This window comes from Achroia grisella, unplaced genomic scaffold (assembly GCF_030625045.1).
Source record: "Achroia grisella isolate CSIRO2021 unplaced genomic scaffold, CSIRO_AGI_Agris_v1 utg903, whole genome shotgun sequence".
Taxonomy (NCBI): Eukaryota; Metazoa; Arthropoda; class Insecta; order Lepidoptera; family Pyralidae; genus Achroia; species Achroia grisella.
The window spans coordinates 1,140,180-1,156,195 of record NW_026713061.1 but is presented as its reverse complement, the minus strand read 5'-3'; the positions used below and the strand labels follow the sequence as shown (position 1 = coordinate 1,156,195).

Below are 16,016 nucleotides of genomic sequence, written 5' to 3'. Positions count from 1 at the left end.
CAGAATTAATACAACGGACATACAACATATTTGGAGAATTCAGTAATTACTTCAACATTCAACGGAACGTAATAAATTCAAAAGTTAAAATAAATTAATACGAATTATCAAGCTCCAGTCCAAAAAATAATAGTGAATTTTGAATTTAAATAGATTTTTTCTACATGAACCTCGAGTCGAGTACCTAATAAAAAATGAGTACAATTTCAATGTATGTAATTTAGAAACAGCATATAAGCAAAAATAATTTACAGTAAAATAAATCGCGTGGTTATTTAAAAATATCTGTAACCAGCGACTGTACCTGTATTTTTTAACCCATTAATATATGTAATTATGACGATGTCAAAGATATCTATCTGTGAACGGTTAATAATTTGTTCGCCAAATGAATAACGAATATTCAAAATTATTAATTATATTTTTTTAAGATTCTACTGTCTGATTCGGAAGCCTGTTAAACAAAAACAATGCCTAGAAAAGTCGAAGTAATTTTATTATAAGTCTGTAATTAACCTAAGTATATGTGAATTCTCTTACTATGAAGTACGAAATCATAACTACAGATATTAAACAATGTCTAATATCAGTTAGTCAAATTTGATACTTATGTTCTTACAATAGAAGATTGAGATTTGTTACAATATTTGTAAACCGCATTCCTTTATATTTCAGAATGAGTAGATAAATGCTCTAGTTTTCGAAATCAATGCAAAACGTTGTCTCCGACGCGACGGTAGCACCGGTGAATGTTTTGGCAATGAAATGCCGCATTTGATACAATTGAATATTAAAACAGATCAAATAGATAAGCGTGATATTTAAAGTAAGCATATTTTATGTATATTTTGGTATACATTTGTTTAAATATATTGGCATACATCTTTGACGGATATGGGTTGTATATAAAAAGCGCATATAGTTGAGCACAATATAGTTTAAAATGTGAAACAATGTTGCTTATACCTAGACCTAGACCTGCCGAGGTTTACTCGAGAGACTACTGGGGTTTTTCAAGAAGGGAATATTAAGGTTTCTTAAGTGACACCTGATGTTTCAGGCATCCATAGGTTACGGTAACCGTTTACCATCAGATGGGCTGTATGCCACCTACATACATGGTATAAAAAAATACATAAACAGCTCCATAACTGTGGTACTCATTACTTCATTCATAAGAACGAAGGTATTATGCCTCTATAGCAAGTAATTCCAGCCACCTTCCTATACCTCGTCATTTAATCAGTATAGATAAAGCAGATTGTATATATAGTTTCATGAATAATTTGGGTAATTTCCAAAAATATATCTATTAATGTCAAAGTCAAAATCATTTGTCGATATAAGATATATTTTGCTGCTTATAAACGTAATAATTTTGCCACCAGCCCTACGTTTAGTAGGTAGAAGCAATAGCAAGTGTTTTAAACAATACCGTTGTATACTTAAATTGGTATCGTGTAAGTTATAAAATGATATTTAAATATATAAATATAAATTATGTATAAACTAAATTATAAGAAAATTTTAAACATAATAAAATATTTCAGGTCAGATTTATGTAAAAAGAGATTTAATTATTTATGCCAACACTGTTACGAATGTCACGTTTTCTACTCGCATTTACCATATACAATATATTTTTTGCATATTGTGATTGCAAATGAACCCTATACATGAATCAAGCAAAATTTGCAAACTTTGTGGTGACATTTTAGGAGATCCGACCCAGTACTAATTCCTCCAATTGACTCCATTGCTATATATCCTATCAAGTTGACCTACACGCAGTTTCCACATGAAATCATTGGGTCAACTGGCCTGGAGTAATTTTCATTTTATCATCTTCTGCTAACTTCTACTTTGTCATTTTATTCCGCTAACGTAGTGTAGAAGGAAGCACCATTCCATCATCCATTATGAACAAGGAATATGTTGCACACATATTCTTTGTTCATAATGGATGATGGAATGGTGCTATTAGTATTGTAAGAGGAAAACATATTATCTCTTACTATCTAAATGCTCTAGGTTTTACAAATTAATTACTACATTATAGTAGTATAATAAGTACCTCATTGCATATCCATTTTCTACAGCTTAACAGTGAGCAAAAAGATTCTTACAATAATCTATTGTGCTTATTTTAATTGTATTTAAATGATGACCATAGGCTGTGCATAAGAATAACTTTGACAATTGGTTAAAGATTATAAAACTATAAAAGTTGCATCTGTAGAAGTGACAGAATAAGATTATAAATCGATTGAAAGCTGCAATTTGGGATTCTATAATAAGAAGTTACTGCCTAACTACCAGTTATGTTAGAGATTTCTTGTTAAACACCGTCATTTACCTTAACTGTAAACGTTGTTCTATTACACTTAAAATTAGAGTCTACTTTAAATGTTCAACTGTGTACCTAACAAAAAATATATACAGTACATACTTATGGACTTCCATTAAGATGCCAAGTTAGTCTTAATTAACAGTTTGATAAAAAGCTAATTCCTTAAATTATTATCTCATTACAATCATAATTTGGACAATTCCAGTTAGAATGTATGACAATACGTCAATTCAGACCACGTTAAGACTTTTTAATATTATTAAATGTATTTGATGATGTTTATAAGATTACGAAATTATTCATAATCCAAAATGATTTCGAAGAAACACTTGACGTGCCATACTGCCCACTACTGGGCCCATTATCAAACATCCGAATATTAAACGTTCGAATTAGCTTATCAGTTTCATAAAACTTTCACCGTTTTAATATTTCAAGCCGTGATATCTTTTTATGTATATGTCCAATAACAACTTTGGATTTGAAAGTTAAATTAACTACCAACCTTAGTAGACATTTAAAAATGTATCTAAGCCCTTTCTGTAATAATGTACAAATTAAATGTAGGTAGCTACTTTCAACGGAATAATTAACTATGTTATTTTTAATATAGTCGCTAGGTATATTTATTTTATAACAACAATTCACACAGTGTGATCTACACCCCAGCTTAACAGAACTTGTGTTATAGGCACTAGACAACTGATATAGATAAGTTATATACATAGAAAACATTCAGATCAAACTTACTCATGAATAGGTTTGTTTGTATCAAGCGAGGAAGCAACCCGCGACCATCGGAAAATAACAATGAGTAACAAACCGTTCAACCACCGATGCTGTCAATTTTGCACTAATATTTTATAACTATGTGCGGGAATTTAATGAACTTACTATATTTTCATATTTTGAGACAACGGTTCATAATTATGCCTTTTTAAACAACTTTTCGCTGTACATATACATATATACATATTTTCGCAGTCATAAAGAGCCAAAAATATATATATATTATTGACACTTTTATTTATACATCTGCGGTTAATTAAATAGAGAAGCAAACATCAAAAATGCATATAGATAATATTTGTCAATACCTTTAGGTTCTGAATTTCTATACCTACACTAAATGATTTCTAAAAACCATGAGCAAAGGTTGTCAAAAATACGAATGAATATGACATAAATATATGAGGTCAACACAAAAATGATCGCGCAGGCGATCAAATGTTTGTTTAGGCATATGTATTAATTTAACGGCATAATAATATGTCAGGCCACTTCGTATGTATTTAAAAACTTTCAATTGTTTATTTTTAAATACCGGTTAACCTTAATGTATATACATACAACAAAATGGCATAAAAAATGTTAGAAAAATAATACACGTAAATTCATGAGAGAAATAGTGGTGCAAAAACAAAATAAATATTTCTTTAAAGTTCCATATATTAGGATACTATTAATTTGCTTTGCACACATTAATAGTGTGTTATCACAATGTTGTATTTAATGTTTAGTAACTTAGTTATTTACAAATGATACCAATTTGAATACAGGAAGTACTTTTACACCAAGGAAGTACCAATCTGTTGATGGTTTATACATAGGTATTAGGTACTTAATCCATACTAATATAAATTTAAAAGTATGTCTGTCTGATTATTAGGTAAGTTATGACAAACAATAAGTTACATATAACTTTTAAACTAAAGGGAACTTACGAATATTTAGAAACCTTAATAACTGTAATTTTGCAATTATAAATATTCGAAATAGAACTGCTCATACCGAATATTTGTACTGCTTACCTAATAAAAGAATGCAGACGAATTGAGAACATAAATATATAAATAGAGGATTTATAGTCAGTTGAAAGTGAGCACCAACACAACACGGCATAATCCCGGTTAATATTGCGGCGGGGGATTAAATATCTCATTTGTGGCAAGATGCCGGTGTTTAATAGTTATTTGGAAGGAGAAGGATTACCGGTGTCTGTTTGCGACTGTTTGACAGTAGAACTCCATGTTGCGGCATCACAAAGACGTTTACCGGCCAGACTGTGCCGCCGCATTACGCGGAACAAAAAAAAAACAAAGTGTCTTCATATCTGAAAAGCGTTACCCAAGTATTGTGGACAATACAAATACTATATCGAAAGCAGTAACACAATAGATATATATTATTTTAGATACATGCAGTACATTTGAATAAATTTGTGATATTTTTATGTAATAAGATAGAAATAATAAAAAATGTATATTTTTTTCAAAAACAATTCAATTTCTACAATACTGTATTGTAGTAAGCATAGCAATGTCTGTGCCAGATACATCCCACTCTTCTATAACCATTACCATTTGTACATTTATAAAAAGAAAACTTAATCATCAATATCCTACAAAATAACTAAAAAATTGTATTGTATAAAGAGAATTTTTATGTGAAATATTTCATATTAATAATATAAAGGCGACAGTATGTCTGTCTGTCTATTTGTAACTTTTTCACGCCTAAATGAATGAACGGATCTTAATGATATTTGAATATGAATATGAAGATATACTGTATTATTACTAGGTTGAACATAGGCTACGTTTTGTCTAAAAATATAGTCTGAGAGTTATATAGTGTATAAATGTTTATGCTGATGCAGTTATGGGTAATAGTTGCTTTAACCTTGTACAACTGTTCTAAGAGTAACCGTGTACATATAGTTAATAAGTACAGGTTACTCTTAGTATAACCCTTATGGTAACACTAATAATATTAGGTATCAAAGAAGCGAACTGGAAAATGAAAACGATTTTATAACTTTCATACTTATACATATTGTACTGTCATGTGATCAATTTCGTATGAAAATTTCAAAATTTCTTCTCAGATTCAGTTTCTAGCAGACAAGTTTGGGGTAACCTTTACAAATAACCTATGGTAATGCTAGTAAAATTATATTAAGTATGGTAAGGCTATGGAGTGCATAGTAAACATGCGAACTATTGGCCCCATTGCTAACTGACGGATGAATGGTCTAGCAATTTAACACACTGCCTTAGTATCCGTTGGTCGCGGGTTCAATTCCTCGTAGGGAGCAAACCTTTGTATTTATTATATGTATGATTATATGTATAAGCCTGCGTGTAACATATGCATTTAAAAAAATAGTGTATTTTAGTATTTATATCAGTTGTTTAGTACCTAATGATAACAGAAGCTCTGCTTAGGTTGGGACTAGATAATACTGTGTGAATTGTGAGATTATTATTATTATATTAATTAGTGTAATATATTCATAGAAAAATAAACTCATCCTACGACATTCACGACTTATTTAACAATATAAAAATTCTAAATAGTCAACCGCCACACGGTCTCCACTTAAAACTAAGTTCCTGATGATTATGTCATCATGAACAAAGTAACCGACTTTACTGTAGCTGTCATTTTCTACCGGTTCCCATTACGTACATCACACCATGCAGAGGGCGGTTCACTATTCCTTTAGCAGTCGATAGAACTATGTAAGTAGTTTCTATAACTGTTGTTCAGTCAGTATCAAATGTAAAGAAGGGAACTAGTTTAAATTATAGGTATAAGTCAAACAGATTCGGCCTTAGAAAACCTTAGTCGACTAGCGTGTATAACATGCAATACTTATTTATGTTAATAAGTAATGCAGGGAAAGTCTAATCGTTGGCAGATTATCGTTGCATGTTCATAAACATATTGGGCTATAATAAATATTAGCTACATAGAACCTGCCAAAGGAATACCACTGACGCCAATAATTCAATCGACTAATAAAGAAATTAAAGAAGTCGTAAGTGGTTAATTACTATGGTGCTAAACAGAGCACCTATCTATGTATCTACATAAGTTGTATAATATGTAGAGTAGGAAAAAAAACAGGTAGTCTGTTTCAAAATGAAAGTTTGCTCTATCCTAATTAGAATGTGAAGTACCTATGTTTATTATCATTTCCTTAGTTATCAGTTTCTACTAAGGATATCTATTTCGAATCAATAATTATGTTTATGTACAGTCGAATCTATAAATATACCTACATGTTGATTGTGGAACACACTTATTGCACAATTAATGGAAACCGTGATTTGGATCTTATAGGTACCTATAACTTTTTTTGTGTAAATAATTTAGATTAAACAAACGCTAATCATTAGTGACAATAGGAACCAAATCAGTTATGCTGTATCTGAAATTAAAGCGCATAAACATAAGGATAAACAGACAAACATTTTAAAAATCATTTGTTTGGATACTTTACGTTCATAAAGAGTCTTAATAATAGTTGTTCTATACCTATGTAGCGTTTGAAACAGTTTAAAAATGACATTGGATAGACAATTACCTACATATATATATTTATGCTATACCTACATACTAATGAAGCCGTAGGTGACAGGGTGGTCAGTAATATATGCAGCAAAGTTTCAATATAGTTTATAAAAGTGGTTCTCTAATACTGAAAGTTGAAGAATAAAGAATAAAGAAGAAGAAAGAATGAAGTTATTATAATAACTAACGTATCAAGTAGGTTTATATTATACTAGTTATCCACCCCGTTCGCACGGGTGTACATGTATTATACATGTAAACCTTCCTCTTAAATCACTCTATCTATAAAAAAAACCGCTTCAAAATACGTTGCGTACCTACTTAGTTTTAAAGATTTACGGAAACATAGGGATGGACAGACAGCGACAGCGACTTTGTTTTATACTATGTAGTAATTATATTACAAAAGTTGTCAATTATAGCGATAGAAAAGATAACTCATCTATAATAATTTAAAATTGTTAAAGTATACATACATATATATTAAGTATACATGTATATTTTATATGGCTGTAGTCCATACATGCATAAATGAAATATCTCTTGTAAAAAGTACTCACTCTATCCTGAGGAGATAAAAACCATCTCTCCTAAGAATATCCTTTAATTCTTGACCCTGACGGGCCTAGGCAGCTAACTCTAAAGATCGTCGAGCACAATAGATTTCTTCAGATCAATAGAGTTATTACTTTTAGCCTAGTTTCTAAATCCCTTAATCAAAAAGAAAGTATAGATACATACTTCATGGACAAAGTCGATTATACACTGTGACATTTGTGTAAGCAGGTAAGAACTTTTTCGTTGTATTAATTTTTATAATATTTCTTATAAATATAATTTTAAGGCCTTATCTATGCACTGAATCAAAAAGATAAGAAAATGGTTTAGTCTTTAAATAACCAGATATTTTACAGCGACTAGATCAATTTGAATAGATAGATATACCCCAATGTTACAAATAGACAGTTAAAATTAAAATCATGTTATTTTTTTAGACAAATGTAACAATCAGGTATGCTTGTGCCCGTAATGTGATATCAATTTTAAAAATATATATATTATAAACTTTTTTTATATAGGAAATATAGGTAGTAGACTAGGCAAGTTAGGTATAGGTATAATACACAATGCCTAAATAGGACATAAATATTCATGTCAGATGATATTCTATTATTCGTAGAAAATTACCTACCAATACGTTGGCATGTTGGGAATTAATAATGGATATGTATTTTGTAACAGGCTGTAGGTAAATATACCTACGTACATAATATTTAGGTATATTGATTAATTGTACCCTACATATGTATGCGTAACTATAGTAGATACATATATGATATCGTACCCAGCCATAGATAAGGAAATGTAACACATAGAATGTGTGGGTGGCGTTAATGTCCATAAATATAATGGCCGTTAGAATATTTGGTCATTATAATTGGGAGTCGGTTCTAATTAATCTACTTACAGAAAGTCTATAATTTAAACATCAATAGCAATTATTATTCATCATTCAAGGTAAATGGACGCAGTATGCATATCAATCTTTCATTTTAGTACCAGATAGAACCGGTCCGGCGACGAGTTTTTCGAATTTATTAACCGTACCTACCTACAAACAAACAGTGAATATATTTCATAAGAATATGAACGGGCAGGTTATTTCAATCGTTACCAGATAAAAAACGTCTCTAAATATTTTATAGAGCACTCATAAAAGTGGCAATGAGATAAGCGGCCGCGCTGTGCTCGTAATAATAAAATTTTACAGCTTGTCGGTATACCTAGACACGATCCCCCCTCCCCTACCTCTCGTAGTTACTATAGACTTTCAGATCGAGTTAATGTTAGCCACTTACATTTACCGATAATTTAGATACTAGGTAGGAGTGTATAAATAATTGTAACACCGTCCATATGTATTATATTTAAAATAATTTCATATAGTGTTGGGAATCCGCTCATTTAATGATACGTATCTAGCAGATAGAACTTAGTCGCAAAAAAAAACTTCTGACCACGTGACTTAAGTACTTCAGCAAATTAATGCAAAAAAAATGTTTAGAATAGAGGCAACCAATTACTAAATAGACAAAAAGTCAACAAATTGTGAACTTCCTTTCCGAGGTAGGTTAAAAATTAATTTGATTCAATTTTGTTCATAATAATATTCAAATAAAACCTACATGCACTTAGACGTTAATTAGAAATTAGCAAAACTCATTAGTACTATGTCCTTTTTTACTTATGACTTACGGTACCTTAGTATTTATAATGTAAGTATATAGGTATTTATTTATTAGGTTAAGTGTTACTTAATTCTTACTCAATATACACTCAGGGTGCACTGACCTTTCAACATTACCTACTATGAATTTCCCATTTATAAAAAAAAAATGTAATTTTTATTTATTAATCAATAATCACTTTTATAATGTACAATATTTTATATTTAATAAGTATTATACAACAAATAAGTTTGTTTCTTTTATGATTCATCAAAAAACTATTTTATTTATATTACCTATCTGTAATAATACATTATTATTACTTATAGTGTGGTATACGGTTTTATATAATCGGTATAAGGTTAGGGTAAATGTACCAAATTCCTAACATAGATAATGAATTCCACAGACTGTTAAACCTGTCATGTAGTAGGCACCAGATGTAAATCTACGTCCAAAATAAAAATACATCAGTCTGACTCATTTATCAATATGGAAATCTAAAGAAAATAAATATAGAAAAATATTTCAATTCAATAGGTGTTGTTTACATTTTTATTTATGTAAAAATTACATCTTAAACTAAATGATTGGATGCCATCGAATGCAATGCTGAAAATAGGTGTAGATACCTAATATTTAATATATCATTTGCATTAATTAATTAATGCAGTACTTTGTGACATAGATATAAATCTATGTCACAAAATACTATATTCTAAATACTTTCTACCTAGAGTATCCTAATCTAATAAGGATTAGGAAAATTATATATCATAAAAAATCACTATTAAAAAAAAAACAAGCTAATTTATAATACCTATTAAAGTTTCTACAGGTATAAATGTGTGAAGCTATGGAGCTCATATTCCCAATAAAAAAAACTACATCTTTCCTGGAGAAATAATAAATGTAGACAGGGGTTCCGGGTTATTAGTCATAAATCTATTATATTCATAATTTAAAAGTCTATGGCTTAAGAAAAGAAAACTTGTTTACACTTTGTTCATGTCTTTAAAAAGATCTATCATGTTCATTTTTCAAAATCCACAAGTTTTCGAGAAACATAAAACTTTTTTTTTAAATATAAATTTTCTAAAATGTAAGTACCTATTAAAACATATCTGTCATGTGTCTAATTTAAAATCTATGAGTATTTTGGAATAGAAAAACTTTTCTCTTGTTTATGGAAGTCCTATTTCTAGAAATTTTACATTAAAACAGTTCATAATTCAAAAATGTACGCAAATATATACTTTACGTGCTTATTAAAACCGTATTATAAATAGAATTTCTAAATTCACTATAATTTTTAAATTAAGTTAATTTAAGTTAGCGACTCTACCTACTTAAATAATTGTTAGTCTCTATTTTATACTTATTTTGATTATTTTTAATCATGAGTTCACCAAGTTCTATCCCATAGTACTAATTTTATTATTTTAAAATTGTTCTTTATAAGTGTCAATAATACTATGTTATGAAGTATACATTTTAACAATAACCTAAAAATTTAAAAGATAATAGTTTATTTGTACGTACAAAATCGATAAAAATTATTAATTGGATATTTATACCTACAGTTACCCCGTATCTACCAGTAACCAGGCATTTAGGTGTTAAAGTTACTATTTTCACCAAAAGTTATGTTTATCGAAAGATGGTATGTAACCACTTAGTGATAATTCGACTAAAGTTAACTCTATGAACTTGTACAATGAGAATAATTTTAATAGACAAATTTCATTTTTTTAACTAAATATCAAAAATTTTCTATGAATTTACTTTTAAAAGTTTTTATCTACAAATTAAAAAAAAGTAGATACCTAACTAATAAATTTTTAGTACAAATTTATTAGTTTATACCGCGGATTAGGTACACCTAGAACTTGTATATTTTCACGTATAAAATAGATAGCACTACAATCCAAACAGCTATAATAATATCCGTGACTAACAATATCATAACAGGTGTTTGATAAGCGTGGTAAAGCACTGCACTTGTACTCACCGCGCTGGATGCGAGTTTTAGTGCTCACTCTCTGGTGGATGCCGAATTTTATCGTCGCTAACTGAATCATTTTCAGTACGGTACTCGATCGAGGGGCGAACGCAAACTTATCGACATAAATCACCGTATTTTCCTTGTCAATTTAATTCACTGTTCCATGTGTAGTGGCGCGGTGTCGCAAGTGTGATGTATTGGGTTAAGTACCGATGGAGACGCGGCGGACGCAGGCTGGCTTGATGCGCGGCATGGTGTCGCGCTGGCTCAGCTGTCTCAGTACCGGCGCATGGCAGGGGCGACGTCGCGGGCCCGCGCCGGCGAGAACGGTGCGGTGTGTTCACAGCACGCGGCGGACGGGACGGGCGACACTCGCGCGCGGTGCCTTCGGCTCGGTTCGTAACACGCAGTGCGGAGTGCGGAGCGGACGCGGTTTCGAAGTGCGCCCTAGCGAACCTCTCGCCATCTGAAGCGGGACTGAGCGCGAGGAGACGGCGGGCGGCGGGCGGCGGCGAGCGCGCGCGCGCACCAGGTATACGGTTATGACAGGGAGGCGGGGCCGCGCCAGGCTCATAAATCAAACTTCGCCCATTCGCACGCGCTTGCAGGGACCCCCTCTCCCATATTCCATATTCGGGGCGGGGCATATTTCATAATCATAACGCCTCATATTCATAAGCGATATGTGGCCGGCCGCGAGTCCGCGAGGCGGGTGGTGGGCGGCGCTGACGCCCGCTAGATGGCGGGCGACGATCGCCCCGCGAAGCCTCCCACATTCGCTAATTGAAGCTACACGTCATAAATTATAGTTTCTTCATATTATAACTAGTGTACTTATGTCTGTCTGGTAGTTATAAGGTGTAGATATCTGACTCATATTTTTCTTTAAACATTAGCGTGTTAGCAGTTGTTAATATAACGTGCTGTAAATTAATGTCCATGCAAGTGAAATGCAAGGGTTTAAAATTGGTTTTCTAATATTTTATTTTTAGTATTTATGTTGCTACTTAACTAATTATATCAGTTCAAATCTAGTACCTATATTGTTCTAGTAATATATTGGCAACTGACAAACAGCTCTACATTTTTTATTTAATAAAAATGCTAATGTACGCGTAAATATGTTGTTGTGATTGATAACTAAATTTTTTGTATTTTATTGCTTATGAAATTCATAAATCTATTTATGTATAGGTCTATTCGTAGAGTTGTCTAATGTGCAGGTTCCCTATTCAATATATTTATTAATATTAAATATTATTGTTTGTTTACCTTTTATATAAAAATGTACGTTATTAAAATGAGATCAACACAAATTAAAAATATATATGTTTCTGTAAATTAACTTAGAATATTATTAAAACTTACTTCTAACTTTTGTATTTCGCGCCAAATATAAGATCGTATTCAATGTTGCTCCATTCCATTTCACAATATAATTTTTGTGTTTTAAAAATAATATTGTAAATTTTAAAAATAATTAGATATGTATGCACTTACTGGATATTTCATTCGTAATAATAAACAATGATAAATAAATATAAATATTATTATTAAATATAATGCAATTAATGTGAATCAGACTAAAGTCTGAACATAGCTCTACTTTACTTTTTTTAATATTGCATTATCTATAGGTATTTAATACTAAATAAATTTTAAATACTAAAAATAATGTAATACTTATATAGAAGGTAGAGACTGCTCTCGTCAAGTAAAGAGCCGACTCTACCTTCTGGTTAATTTAATTAAAATACTTTCATCCATTTTTATAATGATAGTTTTGTATATCATCGTGTATAAAAGACAACCAACATCCAACACTCGCCGGTGTGACTAATACCCGCCGCTGACATCTGTAACTAGCTCCATTCACACCCACCAATTTTAATTTTTGTAACAAGTTTGTAACAAAAAAATATAAACCGGGAGCCATAGCAATCGCTTTGTGTGTTTAAATTAAATATAGCCTTACGTGTGACTGCATGGTCCCGGGATCCAATATTAATGTGATAGAAGCAATTTAGTCGATTCTGCCAGTCATCGACTCGAGGTATCGACTAAGCACAATCGGCGGATACCATTTTCTTTTACGTCACTCGCCGTACCTCTGGAGAGGATGATTAATTTGTTTTTTTTTTAATTACCAAGTGGTAATTCCCGTAATTGATTTGGATGCTTGCATTTCGATAATTAAACAAAGTATACGAAATATTTAATTGAAAACATTTAGTGAGAAACACGATCGATTAATTCTCAAGTGCGGTTGCTTGGGATACGAATGTGTCAGTGGTGAATATTATTGTATCTGAATTGTCTGTCGTGTAACATTTTGCAGTTTCATTTGTTTTACCTTCACCTCCCAGATCTGTGATACACATATACCTAAGATAAATATCTTAAAAAAGTTTAAAATTAACTTACTAAAATAATAATAAACCAATAATATCAAACGTAATAATTAGTTTATTTACCTATTATTAAAAGTACTTTAAACTTCACCTATGTTTTAATAATAAATATGTATAACATATTATCTATTTAATAATTAGCTGAATTTGGGATTAAATGGCGCTGTGTGAATTAGATTATTGAATACCTAATAAATGTAATTATTTAATATAAAATTAAGTAGATACGTAGAGTATATTTTATTTGTAATATTTGAAATATACTTGTATAGTGGACAATACACAAAATATCAATTTACACATGTTTTATTACAATAAGGCGGCCTTATTGCTGAAGGCACTATTTGTAGGGACCTCATGGAAACGGTTTAATTTTAAGATAAATAATATTAAGTATAATAAGTAGCAAAATGACTGGACCGTTTGGATACTGCAACATTGTAGAGACAATAGTTGCATCTAACTTTTTATAACGCCCAGTTAATATTTTAAGTTATTTTAATTTAGTACAGTGGCGTATAAATTTCAATGTTCAAAGAAAACATAATATAATTAAATTAAAGTTTTAATTAACTGTCACCAACAAGGTGAGGTTTTTATGTAGTATGAGTGTTGAATATTCATTACCGGACCGGCTCGGGCGGCGAGCTCCGGAACCTACACTCCAATAAATAATAACTACTTTGGTTATTTAATTTTACTATATATCTTTAGATATTTAGTACTTAAATGTAATGTGGTTTTAAGGAGATTAAATAGAGTTTCACAAAATGTAACGACCTTGAAACGTTTGCATAGATCTTCATAATTTGTATATAAGACAAATCTCGATATTGTCAGCTTTGAAAAAAAATTGTATCGGCCATGTATGTATCATAAAATATGTATATATGTAATATGTAATCGGCCTTTCAGTCAAATCACGCACTGTAACTGGAAATCTTGTATTGTGTGCTATTTATTTTCTTAAAATAATTTCTTAACTATGACTGGTCGTTTATAGGAGATTTCCTTTTTAGAGCTAATTTTATAAATTTTTGGAAGACAATGGAATTTGTGCCAAAAATGAAGAAAGAAAAGTTACAGATTTTTTTTGTAAATTGTACTCTACGATTAAATAGGGAATGAAAGATTACATCGAAATGTATTATATTTTAAAGTTATAATAAGTCATAATTTATTAAAATGATGTCGGATCTTTAATGAAAATATTTCAATATTTTATAAGAAACCTGGACAATTCACACAGAGCCCTCTAGTGCCAAGCTAAGCATAGCTTGTGTTATGGATAGGTACTAGACAACTGATATAAATATTTAAATACATTTTATTCTACATACTTACATAGATAATAGACATATGAAACACCTATTATACCGTTACAAACAATCATACTCATGAATACAAATGTTTGTACCCTGCAAGGAATCGAACACGCGACCATCGGAAGTAAGGCGGGGTGCTAAATCGCTATACCACTTAGGTCGTCAAAATAAATGTATTAATAACACATTTGCCTAATATTGATAAAAAAATCGCCATTATTCGCCAAATTTAAGTTTCCTAATTTTTGTCATAATCTATTTGGCATGCATTCTATGGCCATTAATGCCTTTTTAATTGAATGCCTCTTAGGAAGTGGGAGGGAGCTAGGAGGTCACCCCATAACAATGTAACTATGATATTATGAGTATTTATCTAACGCATTCGAAATACCTATTTAGGTTAGTTTACGGCTAAAAAAATGTATGGTAACATTTATGTCTTACCGAACGTTTACATAGGCATAACAACCCTCCTTTTAGTTTCACCGCAATGAGTTTAGTGCTAACAAAAAATATCGTACTTACATGGGTAAAATTTATTACCAAGGGTCTTAGTCTACACACGCTATTGAAAATAGCATTTATTACGCCATATTTCCAAACTGATTTGCCAGTAAGTAGCCATGTTGTTGTTTTTAACCTCAGTTGACTAAATAATTCCTGTTTATGATGACATCTAATCCCTTATGAATTAATGCGAGTTCCCTGTACGGTATGGGAGGTGTTATTTCAGATCCATCAGTGCGGCTGTTAACAGAAATAGCGCAGTAACACAAGTCACATTCGATTTAAATACACAAATTTTTGAAAAGTTCTGTTTATTTAAGCTAAAGCATGCGGCCGCACCGGCTCCTGGATGCTCTTGTCTTGCGTTTGTTTTGATTCCAGTTATTCTTATAGAATGTTACTCGTGTCTTAATGTTCGTCAGAGTTAGTGTTAATTGTATGCTAAATATTCGTTATATATTGTTTATTATGTAAGTGAATACAATTCAAAATGAAATATCGAATGAACTATGTTTTATGTTAATGTAATCTAATTAATAATTTCTACGCACTTCACAGGCATTACAATATATACCTAGCTTATTTAATTACATAGTAAGTAAGTATTATATTAATATTTAAATAGAAGTTTGTGATTAGATTTATTTCGAACTATTATAAGGTAATGCTGTTTGTTGCTGGCCTCTAAAATTTTACCAAATGATACGGGGCGAGAAGCACTTCAATCTCGCTGAAGGACTTATGGAACGGCTGAAGGCCTACTTCTTCCTGACGAATACGACTTTAATCTGAGGGTACTACTAGGAGTTCATACCTAGGCTCGAGCCGTCG

The 16,016-nt window shown here is 31.1% G+C and overlaps 1 protein-coding gene across 4 annotated transcripts in view; it reads right to left on the bottom strand.

Annotated features, from left to right (window-relative positions):
• The window catches only part of LOC131853498 (homeotic protein spalt-major), a 28,909-nt gene extending 17,619 nt beyond the window's left edge, over positions 1–11,290 (bottom strand). For 3 of the 4 annotated variants that reach the window (XM_059204398.1, XM_059204400.1, XM_059204401.1), the window contains exon 1: positions 10,949–11,099. In XM_059204398.1, coding sequence (XP_059060381.1) covers positions 10,949–11,018 — 70 coding nt within the window. In that variant the 5' untranslated portion in view covers positions 11,019–11,099. Of the gene's footprint in view, positions 1–10,948; positions 11,100–11,152 lie in introns of those variants that run through there. The other variant, XM_059204399.1, reaches the window with a different exon arrangement.
• Between the last annotated feature and the right edge of the window lie 4,726 nt (positions 11,291–16,016).